General features: G+C 36.6%; 1 protein-coding gene across 7 annotated transcripts in view; it reads left to right on the top strand.

The window, feature by feature from the left end:
- The window catches only part of LOC131072078 (conserved oligomeric Golgi complex subunit 3), a 194,962-nt gene that overhangs the window by 33,634 nt on the left and 137,512 nt on the right, over window positions 1–23,816 (top strand). For 6 of the 7 annotated variants that reach the window (XM_058008104.2, XM_058008105.2, XM_058008106.2 and 3 more), the window contains exons 6-9: window positions 4,501–4,545; window positions 4,685–4,759; window positions 4,888–4,983; window positions 5,093–5,170. In XM_058008104.2, coding sequence (XP_057864087.2) covers window positions 4,501–4,545; window positions 4,685–4,759; window positions 4,888–4,983; window positions 5,093–5,170 — 294 coding nt within the window. Of the gene's footprint in view, window positions 1–447; window positions 555–4,500; window positions 4,546–4,684; window positions 4,760–4,887; window positions 4,984–5,092; window positions 5,171–23,816 lie in introns of all 7 variants that reach the window. The other variant, XM_058008111.2, reaches the window with a different exon arrangement.

The following is a 23,816-nucleotide window of genomic DNA, read 5'->3' as shown; positions in this document are numbered from 1 at the left end:
GGGAGACAAACAAGAAGGGTGTCCTTTGAGTTGTCAACCCTATTGATAATCTCCTAAATTTTCTAGTTTGTTTGAATGCCCTTGCAATGTGGTTATCTTAGTAATCATGATTTCTAAAATCTTATTTAAGTGAGAGATTTCTTGTTCCGATTGCACATCATTGTAGACATGAAAAAATCTTGTTGCAAGCATCTTTAAAACACCTGCTCTTTGGGCTGGATGGTGATGAGGAGATGCATGTAGTTAGAGGTCAATGTCTGTAGTTTTCCAATACACTTGAAACACAATGGAACCATCAGGTTTTGTATGGAGAAAAATGTTAAAGAAAGGGAGCTTTTAATCATTTTCTAACTTTGAACTTTAGGCTATTTGTCATATTGTTTAGATGAGAATAAAGTTCTTCAATTTTGTCAAAACCATGTTGCCAACTAAGATTTGTGTCATCAGTGTAACACTTCTATAATCTCTATTTGAGAGGGAGAAAGTTAAGGGGTTTCTATTCAAAGAAATCCATGGAAAGGTTCACTACAATCAGAAAAAGCGGGGAGCTCAAGGTAACCCCATCTACTTGTTCACAATGCACCTTTGAAAGAGAAAAATATTGATCTTAACCAGAGTTCTTTAAGTGAATTTTTTCTTTGCCCATGTACCTTTTAACTATTTAATCACACTTTTTTTAATGGAAAAGTTCTTTCTACACCATCTATCATATTTTATTTATCTACTTCCATTAGAATGTATTATTTTGCATGTGCCCTCTCAGCATCTCATGTTTTTATTGTGCGATCTTATCATTTTTCTAACCATACAGTGTTTGTTTTTCCAGAAGCTTCTTGCTCTATCTCATGGACTGTGAAATCCTTATGTTCGTTAGGTTAAGATTTAGGAACAAATTGCAGCCTCATACCCTGATTACAAGTCTTGAATAGTGGCATCACAATCCTGTGAGAAAAAAATGGCCTCCATTGCCCTAGCGAACCTGCATAACAAGCAAAAATTAAAGTACTCGAGGAAGATGAGCAAACCTTGCTAGAAGGCCACAAAAGAGAAGTAAAAAAGGGCTCTCTTCTTCTATTAATGTCTATTGCTGCTTTCATATAATTCCCTTCTTATTAATTTTCGTTGCTGTACTTCTTTATTTTCTTCTAAAATGATCTTTCTTCTTTTCATTCACACACATCACACTCCACAATACACACCCTTAACTATAATTTACAATCTCCATTTATACCTTTACCAAGGGAGCCTATTTTCAAAAGACATCACTCTTCATTCTTCAAGGGAGGCGTCTTTTTCATAGGTTGCATCTCTTAATAATAAGTCATACCTTCAGCAAAATCACAGCTATTAGTAGTTTGTTTATTCTAATAGAACAGCTGCATTATCAACCTCTTAAGAATTCACACTTTGTTATTAATTTCTATTTCTTATTCATGAATCGCTCAACCATATCGTATCAAGTCGCTGCTGTTGCCTTGTATATGAATTAATCGCTGTTCTTGGTTTTATGCTATCATCGCTGCATATTATTCTATTCTTTAGTCTTTAATTTAATCATCATACACATTTCCTTTCTATAATTGTAGAAGCGCTTGCCTTTCTATACTGAGATCTCTGTCATAGTTGTAGGTATCAATGATTTTGGAGTCAGCCAATTTAAGTTTGCCTCAGCGCTGCCATGAATATACAGATCTGTGCCTTATTATTAATTTGCTGTCCATAATGATGATTGTTGCTATCTTTGACTGATTTGTAATGTCCTCCCAGGTGTAATAGACTGGCCTGTTTGTTAAAATTTCCTTATCAAACTTGCTAATGGTATTCCGTCAAACAGTTGGCATACATAACATTTTAGTTCTGATTTTTTCCCTACTTGAATGTGACTGTGGTTTAGTTGGGCCCTGGTGCGTTTGGGTTTTAATGTTTTGCATTCGTACATTCCATTTTACCAATTTTGTATATAAGCAACATGAACATACAAATTAATCTTTTCCAAGAAATACTGAGAAATCAACTATATGAAACTATAAGTCGCAGTCCAAACAGTATTAAATCTCAGATCATTCTCTATTACAGCACCATGTAAATGATCAAAATACATCTCAAATGGCAGCTAAGAACCTGGTTTAATCCTGTTGGTTAGTTGCCGGCTCCTCACTGCTGGAATGACCACGACCCAGTCACTTGCTACGTCCCAGATTTCCTGTTTAGTAACACCTTATGCACAGTTGGCAGCATTCTACCACAGCTCCAGTCGCACCCCTAACTCCCCTTTCAACGCCCACAGAGTGACTGATAAAAAACCGTGTGACTTAAGCTGTTCACCATGGCCTGAAACAATGTAACAGATCAGCAAATAACCCTCAATGTGTAATAACCACAGCCTTAGTCAATGATGTCTTATAATCTCTCCAATCGCACAGTCTGACCACAAGCTTCAACGCTGGTTTGGTTGACTTGCTAATCACTGCTGCTAGTGTTCTTCCTTAAAACTGACACCCCAGTATAGTTTGCAACCAGAACGCCTTTTTACTCCTCGACTTATATTAGACAGAGAACTCCACGGCTATACCAGGCAATCTTCGACTTGTGAAGAGATATTCAATCCCATGCTAAGAAATCACTGCAATATTCCCACGTCTACCTCTGGCAGAACTCCAACCTGTGTAGAAGCATACTTTTCCAAGCTGCACGTTCACTGCAATTTTGTTTTGGTAATTTCTCAGGCCTGGTGTTGCACAGGTGTGGGAAATGTTGCTATTGAGGGATTTCGTCCCCAAAAGCCAAGGTTTCCGGAACTGTATTCCAGAACTCACAATCTTCAAGAATTTCACAATTTCCAAGATATCCCAAATCTTCATTAAATGCTCTATTTATGATTTCAGATGGGCACATTTCCCAAGACACCACAAATGTGGGATAAAGGAAAGATTATTATCCCTTATGTCTCCAAAAAGAAGGGGACTCTAAATTTTTGCCTATTAGCTATAATCCCAGTATTAAATAAATCACTAAAGTTAAATATTTAAATTTAACTTTAGGAACTTTTAATTTTTTTTTGCCCAATTAAGTAATGGCCCATTAAATTTGCAATCTAGGTGAGGTATAAAATGCACCAAAATATTGTCAACCAAAATTGCTTCAAAATTTACCAGTCACTGAGCCCAAATTGACTTGCTATAAATAGTAAGTTTCTGGAAAACCTGTCAAATCACCTCCGATTGGCCTGCAACTGAAATTGCCTTGGCCAAATCCATCAATGATCCCTGTAAGGTCTTGTTTAGCCCTCAGGACCATGGCAAAAAGGGCTAACGACAAATCACCTCGTGTCTGTTAAAAAGGGGACATTACATCAGGCTGGCAGGAATGGTGCTCCGATACCATGTGTAATGTACTCTTCTTGATTTACCCTAGATTTTGCCCACAAGATAAATTATTAGAATTATTGTCTGTTGATATTGTGGTCCTAGACCTGATCTGTTTAGGTTTGATCCAGTTCACATTTGCTGCTCACAATGATCTTCCCTTGGTCTGTATTTGTGTTCTTTGTAGTGGTCGCTGCAGATACTTCAATCTGTCTTCTTCCATTGATTTCCTTGTCTCCTCTTCTATGTCCTTCCTTTCAGCGCTGAGTGGTCTTTTATATCTTCAAAGGGGAGCGAGAGGTTGTGTCCCTTAATCTGAATGCAATTCTTCCAATTGATGCCTTCTTCCTTTATGACCTTTGCTCCTTCACTTTCGGTGGTTTCATTTGTTAAGATGAAATCATTCCTTAATAATCATACCTCATTAATCGAGGTTGCTAGCTTCAACAGATCACACAAAGGAAATCATCTTTTATTAGCCAGAAGTGTTTGTATTAATCTCTATGGTGACAGGGGTGCCTTGAGCATTATGTGTTATTTAATCTGCTATAGAATCAGAGCAATCCACTCGATTATTGGTGGTGATTGCTGCCTCAATACTGCTGTAGGTCACTGGCCTGTATCCACTTTTATGGGCAAATCGTGAAGTCTTAGGTTAAGATGATTTTCCAAGTGTGTGCCTTCTTGTTCATGGTGGAGTCGTGACAAGAACCCAAAATAGTTTAAGTGTACCAAAGTTATATTATTACATTACCAAAGTGATATTATTATAAAAAGTACTTAAAGTACATATGACTTTCTAAACCTACTAAATGTCCATTGTAATAATATGACACTAAGATAACATATAGTATGCTATTAGACACTGCAAATTATGGAAACATTCATCTTGCATCCATCAGCCTGCTTAAGGGATCCAACAAAAATGCTATTATATTTTGTTATAATCCTCTTCCAAAATGCTTTTGCTATCTTATATATTGATCATTGTTTTATTCATCAGATAGATAATCATAAAATAACTCTTGCTTTCTTAAAGCATTTTTTAGGAATTAGATTGTTCATTATTGAAATCAATAGTTTCAATTTTGCTTTTTTCCAGTTTTGTGTAATTGACCATCTTTTCGTCTCGCAGTTCTACAAATGGTTTACAGACTTGGAGTCTGCCATGAAATCAGAGGTTAGAATTGGGACATTTGTTTTATTAGCAATCAACAAAAATGGTGAACTGTGAATTATGCTTCTATGTGATTATGTTTAGTTTGAGTTTTCTTTGGTCAATTGTCAAATGATTTTATGTATACTAATTTTTTCTGCAGACAGAGGAGAAATATCGTCATTATGTGAACACATTGACACAACACTTACTAACATGTGACCAAATACTTCATCAGGTATATGGAGGGTTCCTTGACATTTACTTTGAGTGAACATTGTAGTTGAGATGTTGATAATTTGAATTCTTTTCATCAGTTATCATCTCATGTGGCCTACATATCTCTCTGTTTTGTTTCTGCTATAGGTGGACAGCACACTCACTCAATTTGATGATTTGCAAGCCCAGCATCAAGCAGTTGCTACAAAGACAAAAACCTTGCACGATGCTTGTGAAAGACTTGTAAATACTCTTATTTTCTACCATATTTGAGATAATTAAATATATTCATTTGTGTGGAGGGACTATACAAAAAATGCAAAACTTGACCATTTGTTTTTAACAATGGCAGGTATTGGAGAAAGAAAAACTCGTTGAATTTGCTGAGGCACTACGTAGTAAACTTAACTATTTTGATGAGTTGGAGACGGTAAGGTTTTGTGGATACTTGTCTCTGTTGATTCTGAAATGGGTGTTTCTAATTGTGCATTTGTGCATTTTTGCTTTGTGACATATGTCAATTTTGTTTCTCCTAACTACTTTTGTGCTTGTGAACATTGCGAGATTATTTATTTTGCTTGAATATGAAGAATACACAAAGAATCGCTCACCATTTTCACAAGTTTGTTGAGAAAATGTTATGTTATATATAAAAATTCCTGTCAACTCTGGAATTTTGTTCAATAAATTACTAAGCCATTATTTTTCTGGTACTGGTTTGTCAGATGCACGGCAAGGAATCAAATATCGATAGAGTTTCTTTTTTATCTGTAATGCAAAGTAATAAATTGTATATACCACACAGCTCAAAAAACCTCAAATATAAGGTCTCTTCTTTCTGGCTGATACTGAACGCAGAATCAATTTTGCACGATATTTAATGAATCAATGTTTAATTTCATTATCCCCTCCCTACCCATGTTGTCTTCTACCACCATTGTTTAGGCTCAATGACATTAATTATTTTGGATTCATTGTTTGTCTTAGACTGTTCCTCTTCTTGCTGATGACACCTTTCCTCATACTGTTGTATAGTTTGTTATTGTTGTGCTACATGTCATGTTTGGCATGGAGATCTTGCAAGATAATGTATTGCCTTGTTGTCAACAACTATATCTAATTCAACTTGACCTTGCTTTACAAAGGTCACTGTACCATATATGTTTGTTGTAAAATCAACATTGCGAAACTATTAGTTGCAATTAAAAAGCATAATTGGAATCACATTTATAACAATGAACCTATGCAAAGGCAACTGTACAATATATGTTTGCTTTAATCTACACGACGAAACTCCTTGTTGCAGTATGAAAGAATAATTGGAATCAGAGATCATAACAATGAACCTATAAAGAATATAAATAATAATGCTTTTAATGTATAGGTTGTGTTCAGTACAATGCTTGTTAGGACAGAGATGACTTGTCACAAAGTCAATGCCCTAACCCCAATATTGGAAATGCTGTTTCTGGGACCAATGGTTGTTGCTTAAGACAACTATTTAGTACTGTTCGAAGTACACTTGCTTAGCTGTTAATAATTAACAGTGTACTGAATTTGGTTTCAAAGCATCTGGTTGGTTATATGTTGATAACGATACTTAACATGGTGGACTTATCTTTGTGGTTCCCTTTCATTGCTTATAGTCATATACCATGAATATAAACACCTGGAAAAGATGGTTGTTTGTTTTTCCCATCTAAAATGTGTAATGTCCCCAATTTTAGCCTTTAGGCTAATAGGCGTTATAAGGAAATTAATTTCTTATAAAGTCATTAAAATATATTAATTATTAAAAATGACTATATATTTAATTAATTTAATTATAAAGTGACTTAAGTATAAAAATTAAAAATAATTAAAAGTCACTTAAATAATATTAAATAAATAAAGTGTACCTACCCCCTTCTAGAAGGTGTCTCATGACGGGTTATGGAAAAGGTTAAATAGAAGAGGGTAAGAGAAGGAAAGCAGACTTGATTTTGGATTGAAGAATTAATTGGTTTTGTAGAACCTAGTGGGTGTCTGCAGACTAAGGGTCTTTGGGAACGAAAACTCCCAATTGATCGCATAACTGAGAGGGTGAAAGATCTCTCGAGGGGTTGCTTAGAGAGTGAGGAGTACTTTCAGCTTCTCATATTGAGCGTAAAAGAGGATTTATATAAGATCGTGGTTGTGCTTCAGATTTTCAGACTGGGGAAGGTCACTTTATTGATGTATACTTTGGGCAAAACAAGATAGCTATATCCCTTTGGCACCTTGGCGATATTCATTGGTGATTTGTGGAGGCAGATCAAAGACATAAGGGCCTATCATCAACTGAAGTTGCAGACCTTGGATTCCACGATTTGGCTCATATCTTGCCATACATGCATCGATTCTGATTGGTATTGGTTCCAATGTTCATAGGAGACTGAGGCGATAATTTTGGGACCATTAGTAGGGTGGTTGGGTGTCCATTATTTACTCTGGAAGAGTCGAGCTGTGACAGGTCCGTGGCCCTTGTAACCCATCGATTTTCATAATTTGATGCCTAAGATTGCTCAAAATCATATTGTGAGAAAGGCGCTGTCCTTTAGTTGGGAATCTGATCATTTGGAAGGAGTATTCTGGGTACTTGTATGCAGATTTCATTGTGTTCTCAGACCAACTATGGCAGCAGCAGGGGCGGTATAAGATCCAGTTCGAACTTGCATATTGAAAGCTTCCTTGGATGGGCATTGCTTGATTCTTCAAAGCATCACATCAGCGGTTTATACCAGGTTCCTTGGCAATTCAATTTCATTAGATTTTCAGTAGTTTATGTGAATTTTTGGCTGCCCATTGTCCTCAGAATTTTCCAAGCATTAGATGTCAAGTATCTAGTCATTGGTGAAGACATTTGTAAAGGTTATTTGATCCTCTTCTATTGTAATAAAGGAGGGACAAGTTGCATGCTAATTGTTTGATGTAATGCTTATGTTGATTGAACTCTTGATTATTATATGAGAATTCATACCAAGTGTTTGTCGTAATTCCTACTTGCTGAAGCTATTAATTCTCAGTCATTTATATGCATGTAAGAGTTGAAGTCAGTTGGCCTTTCATTACTACTATCAGTCACGCTTCTCTAGAAGCGGATCCAACATCAATTGCAGCACTCAAACTCCTTTCAACCTCCGATTATCAGACTGTATAATCAGACCAGCAAGCTTGAAGTTGCATATGATGTGTTTGACAATATTCCTTGGGTTAGAATACATCATTTTCCACTCCTAGTTGGACAAGGGATATTACAAAATGGTTTACTTTTTCATTACCTTATGCCCTGATCATAGAAACAAGCATCTTTCTTGGGAATATTTTGACAAACCAAAAGAGAAAGATATTTTCAATTTCTTTGGATAATATTGGGATAATATCAGAAATCTAAAAAATGCAAAATATTTACCAAAAATTAGAAATATTGATTTTTTTTAATATCTAAAGGCATCCTAGTTGCATGGTTAGGGAGATAGAGAAATTAAAAGAAAGGTGCACCGATAATTTTGAAATATGGATGTTTTCTTTAAGATTGAAATCATTGTTTACAATCCACACTATATAGTGTGTTATTACATGGCTCTGCTTCAAAGTTTGAACACTCAAAATAATTCACAAACTACAAAATACAATTGTCAAGCTACAAATAGACCAAATACAAAGAAACACAAGATAAACAAAGCTAAGAAGGATAGCTACTGTGAAGGACAATCCACTAGGGGAATATGGTTCCCAATGATAAAGCTCCAATATTATGCTCATTCCTATGTTGATTCTACTGCTTTTCATGAAATACATTGGCCTCCCCCAAGATCTCAAGGTCATCCTCATCAATTGAGTCTTCCTCATCAACAAACTATTTCTAGTCAAGATCAATTTCATTGATGTCAATTGGTTTATCATCCTCGACACTCCCTATGTAATTAGTTTAAAAGCATTTGTTGAAAGCTTATACAAAATAAGAATAATAATTGCTTATTCAAAGAAAACAATAATTTCAATTTACAAATAGAAACACAACTTTTCGTTATCTTGAATTCTTTTCATCCAAAGGCAGAGGTTTTGGTGGACAACAACCAAACTATTCATTTGTTTTTTAGTCAAATGATTGTGTTTCTTGGAGTTAATGTGTTGAAACACACCTAAAGAACGCTCATGTACAAATGAACTACATGGTTGGCTCAAAATGTGCATTGCTATCCTTCTTAATTTTCTGAACATATTTGCCAAAAAAAATTAACCATTCATCTAGATTTTTTCTTTTTAATCAACATTGTATTACGTCAAAAAATTTCTCACTCTCCAAAAATCAATCATAAATTTCGAAGTACTTGGTCTCGAAGTGTTACTACTGTCTACAACACAAAGAATGGCAAAAGAACCCTTTCCCTTTTGCGCTGTGGGAACTTCTCTCAATGCAATGAAATAGGCTCTCATTCACCTCTTCAGCTTGAGTGAAAGCATAGTTTGAAGACTCTCTGAGTACTCTGCAAAACTCTACAAACTCCTGAGTCCTAGCTGAGTCGAGTCGACTAGACTCCCGCATCAAGATTAGCCAAGTCTTGGAGAGTACTCGGCCAAATCCTGCTCCAAGACTACTCTCCAAGGCTCTCCGAGTCTCAGGCTTGGACTCTAGAGTTTTGAGCTCAAATTCTTTTATTTGATGGTTGGATATAATAGTCACACTTTTTAAAGTGAAATTTCAACATTTTTTGCTCTTATTTGTCTCCCATTTCAACCAATCAAGCATCAACATAGCAAGAAGATGATTTGAGAAGAGAATTTTAAGGATTCAAAGTTGATCAAATCATCTTGGCACAAAAGGGGACAAGGTGATAGTAGGCCTATGGCACAACTTTCCAGTATACAGAAAGAAGGTTCTTTCAGAATACGTGGTCTTAAATGGGTAGCGGGTTGTTACACTATTGGATATAGGAGCTACTCATAACTTTATAGATGAAGGGCTCGTGGCAAGGAGAGGACTTAACAGATGAGTTTGAATGCTTTAGAGTAAGGGTTGCTGATGGTTTCATTCTCACATGCACTAGATGGATTCCCAATCTTACTATGAAGTTGAGTGACTATACCTTTTAGGCAGATTATTATATAGTTGGCATGTGAGATGGATGTGGTTTTGGGAATGAAGTGGTTCCATGACATTGGAGAGTTTACTCTCAACCTTCGAGCAATGGAGATTAAGTTTGAGGTAGAAGGAAGGAAACATGTTCTTAGGGGGATGTTTGATGGAGTGTTACACATCATTTCTTATAGAAGAATGGACCGGATATCTCGGCATGCATGAGCAGAATGGGCAGCAAAATGTTTAATCATGCCCACTACATTGGATCAGAAAAAGGATAACTATCCACCCGATCTTCAAGCTGTAATCAATAGTCACAGTAAGGTGTTCAAAGATATTCCAATAGGAATACCACCTGATAGAGGCATAGAACACATCTTGAGTTAGAGGAAGGGGCTAAACCAATAATCGTTACCCCTTATAGACATCCAAAGACGTTGAAAGATGAGATCAAAAAGACAATCAAATAATTACTTGAGTTAGGACATATCAGACCCAATAAAAGTCCATATGCATCTTCAGTTGTTTTGGTAAAAAAGAAAGATGGGATTTTTCGGATGTGTATACACTACAAGGCATTGAACAAGAAGACAATAAAAAACAGATACCCCATCCCACGTATTGATGAACTTATTGATAAGCTCCATGGAGCATGCTTCTTCTCTAAGATTGATTTGAGATTCGGATATTGATCAGATAAGAGTTAGAAGTGAAGATGTGGAGAAGACTGCTTTTTATTGTCATTATGGACACTTTGAGTTTTTGGTGATACCATTTGGTTTAACCAATGCCCCTGCTACTTTCCAGTTTACTATGAACAGGGTCTTTCAACACCAGTTGAGGAAATTTGTCCTTGTATTTTTTGATGATATTCTGATTTTCAGTAGGACATGGGATGAGCATCTTACGCACTTGGACACAATGCTGGACATATTAGAGAGGGAGTCCTTGTATGCTAAGGAGTCCAAATGTGCCTTTGGTTTAACAGAGCTTATTGTATTTGGGGCATATCATCAGTGTTGAAGATGTTAGAGTTGATCCAGATAAAATTTGAGCTATTATTTTTTGATTGTAACTAGGTAGAATGCGGATTCCAATTGCCTTAAGGCAACATGGAATCCGCCAAGGGCTGGGCCCTTCTCTTTCATCTCACATGCCACACTAAAGGGAAACGTCTTCCCTCTAATAGGGCCGACCCTATAACTAAAAGACACACGCCACTCAAAAGGGAAACGTGTTCTCTCCAATAGGGCCGACCCTATAAAGTAATAAAATAAATAAAAAGGATCAGCACCAAGCCGACCTCAAATAGCTCCTCTTGCCTCATATAAATAAACAACTACTTGACCACATTAATATACAATGACATCACATGCGATAATCATTCTGCAAGTGCGAAAATCAGAAAGAAAGAATTCTCAATGCGAAGTGAAGAAAGTGTGCATTGAGGTTATTGTTAATACAAGGGTGAACTTCAATAGAAGATGCGAATTGCAAGACATATATGAAGCCAAAGACAATTTCCAGATCTGTTCATCTGAAGGTCATCTTGCTGTTATATGCAAAACAGATTCGAGAGGTGTATTGTTGTGTGAAAGGCTTAGACAAATTGGTGTGCCACATCAAAGCTACCAGCTAAGTAATGTACTGTTACAATTGATAATTAATAGTGAGATTTGCGGATCTGTTGGCTGGGTTTTTCCTCCTAGGAGGTTTTCCCAGGGTATTTGTGTGTCGTGTTCATTTTGTAGAATTTATGTTTATGTCTAAGTCTGAAAGTAATTAAACTAAACAACAAATGTATTGATTTAGTAATTAACTTCAGTTTCTGAGTATAGTTTAAATCTGAAAGTCTAAAATTCAACATGGTATCAGAGCCAGGTTCGTACTAACCAGTGATCAGATTTAATCATGTAATTTCAGTCTCTTGTTCCTTCCTTCTTTGGTGACAGGTCCAAATAGAAATCAGATCTGAAGCAACACTGAAACCAAAAGAAAGAATTAGGTTATGGCATGTTGATCAATGAATTAGGTCTATAATTAATATAGACTGTAATATGTATGACAATTTAATAATGATTTTCTATCACTAACTGTTCATATGACGATTAAGTAAATTATGTGATGGAATTTGTAATACCTTTCAATCTCACCATCCAATTATGGGGGGAGACTACAAGGAAGCAAGAGTACTCGCCTCCAGCAGGTACACCAACCCCAAGTGTGGGTCAAGAGGCCAAGTTGATGGGTCCTTGGTGCCCTTGGGCTTGTTGGAGAGGGATAGTCTCGAGGCACCTTGGGTGATTCTCCTTGAGCTCCATAATGGGAACTGGTGTAGGGAGAGAAATGGTTTTTTGAATCCTTCATATAACTATGCAATATATAAGAATGTTGAATATATAGTCTATCAAGGCATAATGGATATGTTGACTAATCTGTTGTGCAGTGTCCAGACCAAGCTTAGTTGACAATAGTGTCCCCATATTGTAATCACTATGCACAGATCTTAATATAAGAGGGTCCCATTAGGGGACATTACACACACACACACACACACACACACAGAGCAGTTGTTGGAGTATGGAGTGCTGAAAAGGGCAAATCTGAAAATAATATTAGACTACTGTTTTATGCTTGATCCGAAGATTAATTCCTTTGATGTATTTGTTGTTGGATGACTAGAGGTTTGATCTTAAATACCTTTATATCCTTTATCGGAATTATTTTGAATATATATACCGCAGCTTACTAATTGCTATTGATTCATGGAAGTATAGTTCTCTATCAGGCTCTCACTATCATTGCTTGGTTAGTATCTTCATTGGTAAGTATACTTCACTCTCCTTGTAAACATTCTATGTCAACATCATTTGGTACTTCATTATTAAAAGGTATTAACACTTCCTCATCTATGATCTGATTGAGTTTTGACTATCAATTGAATAATTCTTTAATAGCTACATAAATCTGACTTTTCAGTTGAGTATTTGTTATCATGAAGTGTGAAGTATTATGGAAATTAATGATATACACTATATCTTCAATTGTTGACTTAGAATTGTCCTAGTTGATAACTATCGTACTTTTGTGAGCTAATTGTAGACTCTATTAGGTCATACTAATGGTTGAATGCATGTACTCTCAAATCTGTGGAAACCCTGGTGAGGCAGAAAATGAACATGATTTAACCCTTATGAGTTTCTTTGTACATCCTTCATGAAAATTAGATTTTTGTTATAACCTGTATGGTGATGTACAAGTTTCAGGTTGTATGTTACAGACTGGCTCTTTTAATTTGTTCACATAAGTATTGTCTCAACATTCTATGTATCATTGGCTATATTGTTAAAGGGATGCATCTAACTTATCATGAATGTTGTGATCCTCACCCAAGGTCATTTTTATATAACCTCCTATAGTAGATGATGTATGGCGAGGGCCAAGGCCATACTGACATCAGAAATCCATAAGCTTGGATTGATGTGGCTTCATAGGGAGCTTTGAAATTAGGCATAAGGATCTTCACACTCAATTAGAAGAAGTTTGAAGATATGTCATGATTATAATTGCGCCATGGATCCAATTCATAAAAGGTGAAGTTGGCATTTCTCATCCTTGTTTATGAATACTTATGATACTATGATGCTTGGCTATCAGTCTGATATTAAGGATTAAGAGGGAGCCCTATGATCTTCAATAAAACTCTTGGTATGAAAGAATTGACAATTACTTGATAAGCCTAGGGTCTTGTAAAAATTCTAACCTGTTCCTTAAAGTATTTGAAATGCTAATTTTGATTTCTTATGTGGATGATCCAACTCTGATTGATAAAGATAGTCTCATAATTTGATATAAGACAGAATTAGCTCAGAATTGAGATGGAAGATCTAAATCTAAAATGCATTACTTCTAGGTTAGAAGTGTGACAAGGATCTAATGAAATTATTCTAAGTCAAGTTTTCTATTGTTATGTTAGAATTATGGATTGTAAACCTATATGGAAACTAACTTGAAGAAGTTGAGTATGTCTGCAGCCAACTATGATTTTGCAAATTCATCTGAATAGAGGCAGGTTGATTGGTGAGTGCTTCAGCTAATCAAAGCTAAGCATATTGTTGCAGCCAAGCATAACTTGATATATTTGCCGAAGCTGCCATCACATTAGAAGACTACTTAGGTTCAGATTGGTCAAGGAATGTTACGAACAAGGAAAACACTTCAAGCATTCACTCGCTGCGATCTCTTAGACCTACATGAATAGTCCTAAGTTGCATTGAGTATTGCTGAAGCTAAATACATTGTTGCAAGTGTTGCATCAAGAGAAACAGTGTGGTTTCTCAAAATTCTTGTTATGTTGTTTTAATTTATTATCAGGGTTGTACAGAGATACCTGACAATTTAGTGTTTTATGGCAGGACAATCCTGTGTTGGAAATATTCTCACCAAGTCTCTTGAAGCTTGAGTACTTCAAAAGATAGGCTTGGAGCTGTGGAGAACATTGACTTGGTTGATAGGGAGTCTCAACCTCAGTGATACATTGTGTTGTATCAACCACCTTCTGCAGGCAATGCAAGGTGGTATTGTACTTTTCTCAGGGAGAAGATCAAATGTAACCATCCTCTACGGGCAATGTAAGATGGCAGAAAAGATCCTCTCCACCCTCTGCGGGCAATGTAAGGTGGATCCATTCTTTGCTTGTGTGCAAGATGGAGGATTATGTTTATTCCATTCTTTGCTTTTGTGCAAGATGGAGATTATGTTTATTCTATTCTTTGCTTGTGTGCAAGATTATTAGATTCCATTCTATGCTTGTGTGCAAGATGGAGGACTATGTTTTCATTTTATGCTTGTGTGCGAGATGGAGGACAATGGTTATGTAACTCCACTCTATCCTTGGGTGCAAGATGAAAGATTATGATGTTACATTCTTCTTTGGGAGAAGACTGAGGTAAAGGCAATGAATGGTGGATATGCGTAATGGATGGCATGGAAAGACTCCATGATGTGCATGAATACTTGTGTATGTGTTCATGACTTGCAAGTATGCAATTATGCATTTTAAAGTTTTGGATTCACTCTCCACAGGCAGTGCAAGATGGATACTATGGGCTACTATTTGTGGCTATTTGTTGTGATCCTCTCTAAGGAGTATTTGAAGTTGACAACTAAGTTCGGATTACAATTTAAACATTGTATGTATTACTTAGGGCTGGACCCTAATCTTGTAACCTGGTTGTAAGATTATCTTTCTCCCTAGTTAAGAGGGAGTGTTGATTGTAACTAGGTAGAATGCGGATTCCAATTGCCTTAAGGCAACATTTGAATCTGCCAAGGGCTGGGCCCTTCTCTTCCCTCTCACACGCCACACTAAAGGGAAACGTGTTCCCTCTAATAGGGCTGACCCTATAACTAAAAGACGCACGCCACTCAAAAGGGAAACGTGTTCCCTCCAATAGGGCCGACCCTATAAATTAATAAAATAAATAAAAAGGATCAGCACCAAGCCGACCTCAAATAGGTCCTCTTGCCTCATATAAATAAACAACTACTTGACCTCATTAATATACGATGACATCACATGCGATAATCATTCTGCAAGTGCAAAAATCAGAAAGAAGAATTCTCAATGCGAAGTGAAGGAAGTGTGCATTGAGGCGATTGTTAATACAAGGGTGAACTTCAATAGAAGATGCGAATTGCAAGACATATATGAAGCCAAAGACAATTTCCAGATCTGTTCATCTGAAGGTCAACTTGTTGTTATATGCAAAACATATTCAAGAGGTGTTTTGCTGTGTGAAAGGCTTAGACAAATTGGTGTGCCACATCAAAGCTATCAGCTAAGTAATGTACTGTTACAATTGATAATTAATAGTCAGATCTGAGGATCTGTTGGCTGGGTTTTTCCTCCTAGGAGGTTTTCCCAGGGTATTTGTGTGTTGTGTTCATTTTGCAAAATTTATGTTTATGTCTAAGTCTAAAAGTAATTAAACTAAACAACAAATATATTGATTTAGTAATTAACTTCAGTTTTCTGAGTATAGTTTAAATCTGAAAGCGTGAAATTCAACATTATTGATTGCCACCCCACTCGAGAACCTCACACAACTTAAAGGATTCTTGGGCCTTTGTGGATTTTATCGTCACTTTGTCAAGTGATTTTCATAGCAGTCTACTCCACTCACAAATTTGATGAAGAAAGGGACTTTTGTTTGGTCTACTGGGGCACAACAATGCTTTGATAAGTTTAAGCAGTTAATGAGCTCATGTCCTGTGTTGGCTATTCGAAACTTTTCTAGACCTTTTGAGCTTGAGTGTGATGCCCCAGGAGAAGGCATAGGAGCGGTTTTGATGCAAGATAAACACCCTATTGCTTTTTAGATAAACATTTCCTAAATCAGCGTGACCTCAATGATAGACAACAAAAATGGGTAAGCAAATTACAAGCTTACAATTTTTCATAGTTTATGTCAAGGGAAAGAAAAACATTGTTGCTGATGCACTTTCAAGGAGACCTCATTTGTGTTCCTTAGGAGAGAAAGCAGCTGATTGGAAAGAGTGGATTTCAACCTAATATGCAAAAGACAAATGGGCTTCAAGCATAATTGATTGTACCATTTAGGATAACAGGTCTACTGTTGTAAATGATCCATCATTTACAAAGGAAGGATATTATTGGTGCCAAGATCAACAATGAAGAAGAAAACATTGAGAGCCTTTCATGATATTCCCTAAGCAGGCCACTCGGGCTACTTCAAGACTTACAAACAAATTTGGGTACCGTTCACTTGGAAAGGGCTCAAAACTGAAGTTTTAAAATATGTAAGAGAATGTCCCACTTGCCAACATAATAAACATGAACATTCCTTGTCGGTTGGATTATTACGGCTGGGAAAGCATTTCGATGGACTTCATCACGGGTTTGCCCAAAGCCCAAGGTAGGGACTGTATTTATGTTGTGGCTGACAAATTAACAAAATTTGCCCATTTCTTTCCTATTTCAACCACATATACAGTAGCACAAACTACTGAATTATTCTTCAGAGAGGTATTCCGATTGCATGGGATACCACAAAACATAGTTAGTGATAGAGATAGTAAGTTCTTGAGTAACTTTTGGTTGGAATTGTTCAGATTGAGTGGAACTAAGTTCACTCCCAGCACCAGCTATCACTTGTAGATAGATGGTCAGATATAAATTGTTAATAAATGGGTAGGAGGCTACCTTCAAAACTACATAGCTGGGTAACAGAAGGCTTGGGCAAAGTGGTTACACTTGGGGGAGTATTGTTATAACACCAATTACTGTATCTCTATCCAGATCAAAGTTTTAAAACTCATACTCGCCGCGGACTCGGCAACCAAAAAATTGGACTCGGACTCGGACTCGTGAAAGACTCGCTAAAGACTTGGTAAGGACTCAGCAAAAAAAAAAACCATAGTTTTACAAAAAAACATAAAGAAATTAATGCATTTAGAGAACATAAGAGCCATAATTGAAACATTACACATGTCATATGATCTACAAACACTCAATATTTGAAATTTCATCATTCATACTCCTAGTTTCAAACTTTAAAATGTATAATAGCAGCATAAGTTTATAAATGTTTACAAAATTACATATAATGATATGTCCAAATGTAAAAATCAACAATGAACAAACTAAAGAGAAGACTACATCTTCCTCTTTCCAACTCTAGTGAAAACCAATGGAGAGATATAACTAGAGGGTCTAGTTCTAGGAGTTCGATGTGGGTTCTCTAGCTCGCCAAAATTAAGTTGAGGGTAGCACCACTTACTGGGGTCTGAGGGTGAGAGAGAGAGAGGGGTAGAGAGATAGGTCTAGATCTTGGGGGAGAGTGGAGAGAGTAAGATAGAGAGTGGTAGAGAGAGGGGATAGAGGAAGAGTGATAGGGAGATAGATAGGTATAAAATTCGGGGCAGATAAAGTGAGTGAGACAAAGAGAGCGAGAGAAGGGTAAAAGGAGCCTACTGATTACTGAAATTTGACTGTCTAAAAATTTAAAAGATCTTCTAAAACCTAGAATTTTGCATTATAACTCCTAGAGATCTGAAACCACTCTCAAACATCCTGCCAATATATACATGAAATATAACTTAAAGTATATACTTAAATGTTATATTTCATGTATATATTTTGATGAAGAGAATGAGGCTGTTTTAATCTTGTTTCCTCTCCTCCTTCAAACCCTACAAATTTGTTTTCAGCAAGCAACAATGCCAAATGAGTGAAAAAAGTAAAAAAAAAAAACACTTAATCGTGGCTGGGCGTGTTTAGTGAATGGCATGATCCAAGTGAAAGACTCACGAGTCCGAGTGAAAGACTTGCGCGAGTCCACTCAAAAAACTCGCGAGTCCTTGGGAAGGACTCGACTCGTGAGTCCTTGGCGAGTCGACTCGGCCCGCTAATGGACTCGCGACTCTTGGCGAGTCTGTGGCGAGTCCCACGAGTTTTAAAACTATGATCCAGATGACACCATTTATGGCTCTTTACGATTACGAGGTAGCCAACTTTCTGGACCTATTACTTGAAGATAGCAGGGTGCCCAAGGCTAAGGATGTGCTTCAAGAGAGTCAGGACATACTAAAGACCTTAAAGGAAAACATTCAAAAGGCCTAGAATCAACAAAAGCAGTATGCTGATCAGCATAGAGTCAAATGTTATTTTGAGGTCGGAGATATGGTGTACTTGATGCTACAGTTGTACAGACAGTCCACGCTCAAGAAGAGCGGTGCTAAGAAACGTAAGCCACGTTATTATGGACCTTTCAAGATCACTTGGAAAGTGGGAGAAGTGGCTTATGAGTTGGAACTACCGATAGAGAGTAGGGTGCATAATGTTTTCCATGTATCTCGTCTTAAAAAGGCACTTGGACATCATGTTGTACCTTATATGGAGCTACTTTCTCTCAATGAGGAAGGGAAATTGGTTTTAGTACTAGAGGCTATCATTGATACCAAGGAACGCACTTTGCGGAAAAGGATCATTAGAGAATACTTGGGCAAATGGAAAAACTTGCCTTTGGAAGATGCCACATGGGAGAATGATCAGATACACCAACATCCCAAGTTGAGATTGCTTGAGGATATCAATCTTGGGGAGGGTGGACTGTAACGTCCCCTCCTTAGCCAATTCCGCTTACAAGGTTAGCTATTAATGGTCCTCGTAGACTAATAGATTGGATAGACGACCCAAGCAGGTTGGTCTCCATAAAAATGTGTTAGGAGGTTCTTTTTTGTTTTTTTGTTTTACCAGAGCATTAAAATAATTACTCCAGTTAAGCTACATCGAATTTCATAATTTCTCCTTGGGTCATTTAAAACATATTTATAACATAAAGTTTCACCCTTCCTATGTTCTTATTTTTGGAGAGAGAGTGAAAGGGGACGTGAGAGATAAAAGAGTGACTTAAGTGGAAAAGGCATATAACATAAGGTGAGCGCTCATAAAGGGAATAGTTGAAAAGTGATCATTATTAAATTAATAAAATCTGATTTGGGGTGATAAGATTTTAACCCTAATTAGGGCGTAACTTGGAGAAGTATTTAAAGGCAAACTTGGGGCAAAGTTGTTATGTTGATAATATTTTCTCTTTCTCGCCTCCCTTGAGTAGCTTGTGGTTTTGAGGACCTTGGAGACGTAAACCCCATGGTTTCTGAACATCTACAACTGTGAGAGACTAGTCAAGGGTGTGAAGAGGAGCTCCATTCATTAGGGGTTTCCATTGAGCTTAAGGTGAATTAATTTTTGAAGTTCTAAAGCCTCCCCCTTGCTTGTGCGTGAAGCCGTAGTTTCTTATTTGGAGGTCTTGGCAATACGTTTTTTGAACATCTTTGCACAAGGATACATCAGAAGCATATTAGAACATATGGTGTGAAGACTTGGTAGTGATTTGAAGAGTTTTTGGACCAGCAAAGGAGTTGTGACAGTGGTTGTAGTGAAGTGTTTGGCTGCTTGGCAGGCCGACCCAGTCTTCTTCTTTTTGCAAGAGCAATACTAACACAATATCCTTCTAATTAGTTCTCTACTATCACACAATCAGCCTCATACAACAAACAGGTTATGAAAGGTTGCAGTAGTGAAAGGAATATCAAAACACATCAAAACATAGACCTACAACAGGCCGTACCATCGGAGGAATTTGGAGTGTACAATAAACCCCAACTCAAGGGGAACCCTTAGTCTATACACTCTATCACTATCACCTTCAGCTGACTACCATATGACAGCAGTTTGGAGAGAAAGGAATTAGATTTCTGATCTCTGTTAGTCTTTTTCTGAGTAAGCACCTCATTTTCTGAGTGAGCACCTCATTTTCTGAGTAAGCACCTCATTTTTCTGACTACCAGATATGTTAGTAGTGGTTTAAGGACTTCACTTGCTTGTAATAGAACTATTATCAGAAGATTGTTGTATTCATTTCCAATAGAATACTGATATAAGTATTGAGCTTAAATATGGTTTCAAAATTGTTTTCAATCTACTTCTTGTTATTAGAAGGCGGCATTTATCTTCTTTCTTTCAAAACTTCAAACAAAAAAACTACATCTTCTACAACTTCTGTCTAGCTTTGAAAGATCACATTCAAAGAGAAGACATATGGTATTGTTAATTTAATTAAAGAACAAGTAGGTGTTCTTCTTCTTCTGCTTAGAATATTCAGTGTCCCAGAGAGGATGGGACATTGCAGTACCTAGCTCAAACTATGAAGAAGATAACTACCCATGTGGAAGGCACTAAATTGAATGTACCTAACCTTATTTTTCATTGGTCCAAATTTAAAGGACGACATGTGTCCAATACATTGTAACTTTCTCATTGGCTGAAGAGGAGTTAGGCGTAACTAACCCTAATTAGGGTTTCATCATGTAATCTCGGCCATTGATCTTGAACCAATCCTGGTCCTTGAATTGTAATTTGGACCTCTATATAAGGTTCATGTTAGTCGCAGGTTGCCATTGATGTCAAACGTTACAGGTCCTACATATGTTTTCAATGCATACATAGTAGTTTGATGATTAGGGTTTGGATACAAACACATGGAAATGTATTAATGGATATCCGCTAGACTTTGATGCATTTGAATCACATTTTAAGTTGCTGTAGATGTTTCTCTGTTTTGTCATCTGTAACAATACAGTGCACCTAAATCAGAACACAAATACAATAAATGACAGCAGATATAATCTCGTGAAATGTTTTAGTAAAGACAATTGTATACCAATCAGTCGTGTGATGATCTCTAGTTCAATGGTTCCGCCGGATATTATGTGATTGAGAACAGAAAAATATTTAGAGACATATTCTTCTTAAACAGCCATGTTATGTCTACAAGATAAAGGTGAACTGTATATTGATCATGATTACAATTCAGTGTGCTGTTGAAATTGGCATACTATTTGTGGTGTTATAAATAGTTGAAGACAGGTTTTATGGGCTTAACTTTTTATAAACAGTTTTGAATAGTAATATGTGTTTTGTTAACAAACAAACTTAAATATTACTTTGCAGTTATAACCGGTGGGCAAGTGATAGTTGATTTTGTTAAACAAACAAACCATAAATAATTTTATACAGTTATAGCCCGTGAGAAACTGTTAACCGATCCAATTCTAAATGCATCTCTATATATAATGTTGATTTCGAAGATGAGGGGGTGTACAAAATAGGAAATCAATTCACGTGATAAGAAGCATAGTCTAAGCAATATTGGAAGCAGTCTCTATGATATGTGAATTCGTTCCAGTTCGAATAGGATATGCAGTTGTCAAGGTAGAGGATTGCGGACATTTTCTGTGTCTATACATATACACAGTCATACAAATGCTGTGATCGAAATTGTGAATGGTCAGATTACACAGTGAATATCATTTTAAGCTGCAACCAAGGTATCTGTTTCTCACAAAGGAAAGGTATTACTCAGATATTCAGTTCTCTATATCATTGAACAGTTTTGTTTAGAGGGTAATATACAGATTTGAATTCAGAAGTTCATATTTCTTCTCTTGGAGTACAGATAATATTTTCTGTTCACACATGAAATGCAATTTACTTAACATCTGTTCTAAGTTGAATCGCAGGAAGAAGAATATCTGAAGCTATATGCTAATTAAATATCAAACAGATCTGTATAGATGTGCTGGCTGCATAATGCCATTTATATTGGATGCTTTCTAAATATACAGAAATTCAGAAGTTAGGAGACTAATAAATCTTGCATATAATATATCTCTGAAAGTCTCAAGGATTGTTATTTCTAATTCTGCAATTATTGTGAAGTGGAACTTCTGTACTGTACTGTGTGGTTGAAGCCACAAAAACAGTAAAACTTATAGACAGGGGTTTGGTGACTCCTTAGGGTTGGTGCCCTTAAAACATTGTAATTGAAGTATATATTGTGAGGCTGGATTAGGACAGTAGATCCTAGCGGCATTTGTCACTGTGGTTTTCTCACATTGGGTTTCCACGTAAAATCTTGTGGTTCGTATTCTTGCTGATGCACCTTTCTCAGTTTCAGTTGTTGCATCTTTTATGTCTTTCAGTTTCCAGATTTAAGCTTGGTAAAAGTTTAAAGTTGTTAAGAAAGACTAAAGTTTTGTGCACTACTGATTCACCCCCTCCTCCTCAGTAGTACTTCTGTGTTCTACAGTTCAGTCCTTTCATTTGTAAGGGTTAATAGTTAATAGTAGATCATTAGAGTTAGCAGTAGAGTAGGAGGAGAAGACAAGAAATTATTACCAAGGCTTGATGGAATAAACATACCACTTTCATTAAAGATATGGTGGATTTTGTGTGTTATTTCAACATGTTGCATGGTTTCTACTTTCAAAGTATTAAGATTTGTTGATTAGTTGAATGGAATATTTTATTGTTGATGAATGGTGAAACCTAATGTTCATACCATTTGGAATTTGTTGATTGCAAATTGTAGTGCATGGTTACACTGAACTTATCTAAAAGCTTAACTTCAATTGCTTTATGCTCATTGTTCATGGTGTTGATGTGCATAGGTGATATGAAAAACATTTGCTTATCCTTAGGAGATTGCATCATCTTTGAGTGGAGGCAATTGCTACTAGTTTAAAGATTTGCTTAGAAGTAGGCATAAAAGAAATTGATATAGAGGGAGATTCATAGATATGTATCAATCGAGTAAAGCAAAAGAGGATAAAGAATTGGATTCTCCAAGTTTGGATTGATGTCGTTTGATCATGTCTAACGTAGCTCTATGACTTTTTGTTGTCCCATGTTTATAGAGAATCAAATCATGCAGCTGATTTTCTTGCCAACCAATAAATTGAATGCTAGTTTGAAATACATGTTCTGTCCTCTCCATCAGATTGGGCTGGATTCAAAGTGATACTAGAGGAAGATTGAAGGGTTGGATAGTGAGAAAATGCTAGCTCCCAATCCTGAAGGATTAAAATCTGTGGCACATAGGAATGGGCTTAATCATGGAGTGGATACCATGAAGCTTTTGATAATTTGTTAACGTTCAAACTCTCCCCATATATTGCGATCCTTTTGGACTCTTTTGACAAAATGGCAGATCATAGGGTCTTTGGTATTGACTACAATTGTCTGGAGAAAAAATGTCAATGCTCAAATCAGACGGCTATTCATTTTCGACATGACAAAATGGCTTTGGCAATCATGAAAATAGCTGGTTGTGAGAAACGGTAGAATGGGCATCTACATGATGGACAAGTATATGAAGCCTTCTTTACAAACGTGCTCCCACTAATTAGAATGGAAAGTTGGAGGTTGGTATTGGCTAGTGACTTGGTGAGGTTGGCACACAAAGATGATGTATTAAAAGTGGCACAAAACATTGGTTTGAATCCTTCAACTGGTGTCATGGGAGGCATATTTGATGCAAGCGCAGTCAAAGTGAAATAGATAACTCAAGAAGCATTGGTTTTCTTTTGGAAAGGATTGTAGAGGAAGAAT

Source organism: Cryptomeria japonica, chromosome 3 (genome assembly GCF_030272615.1).
Source record: "Cryptomeria japonica chromosome 3, Sugi_1.0, whole genome shotgun sequence".
NCBI lineage: Eukaryota > Viridiplantae > Streptophyta > Pinopsida > Cupressales > Cupressaceae > Cryptomeria > Cryptomeria japonica.
Note: the sequence above shows the minus strand (reverse complement) of the source record. Positions and strands in the feature narration are given on the sequence as shown.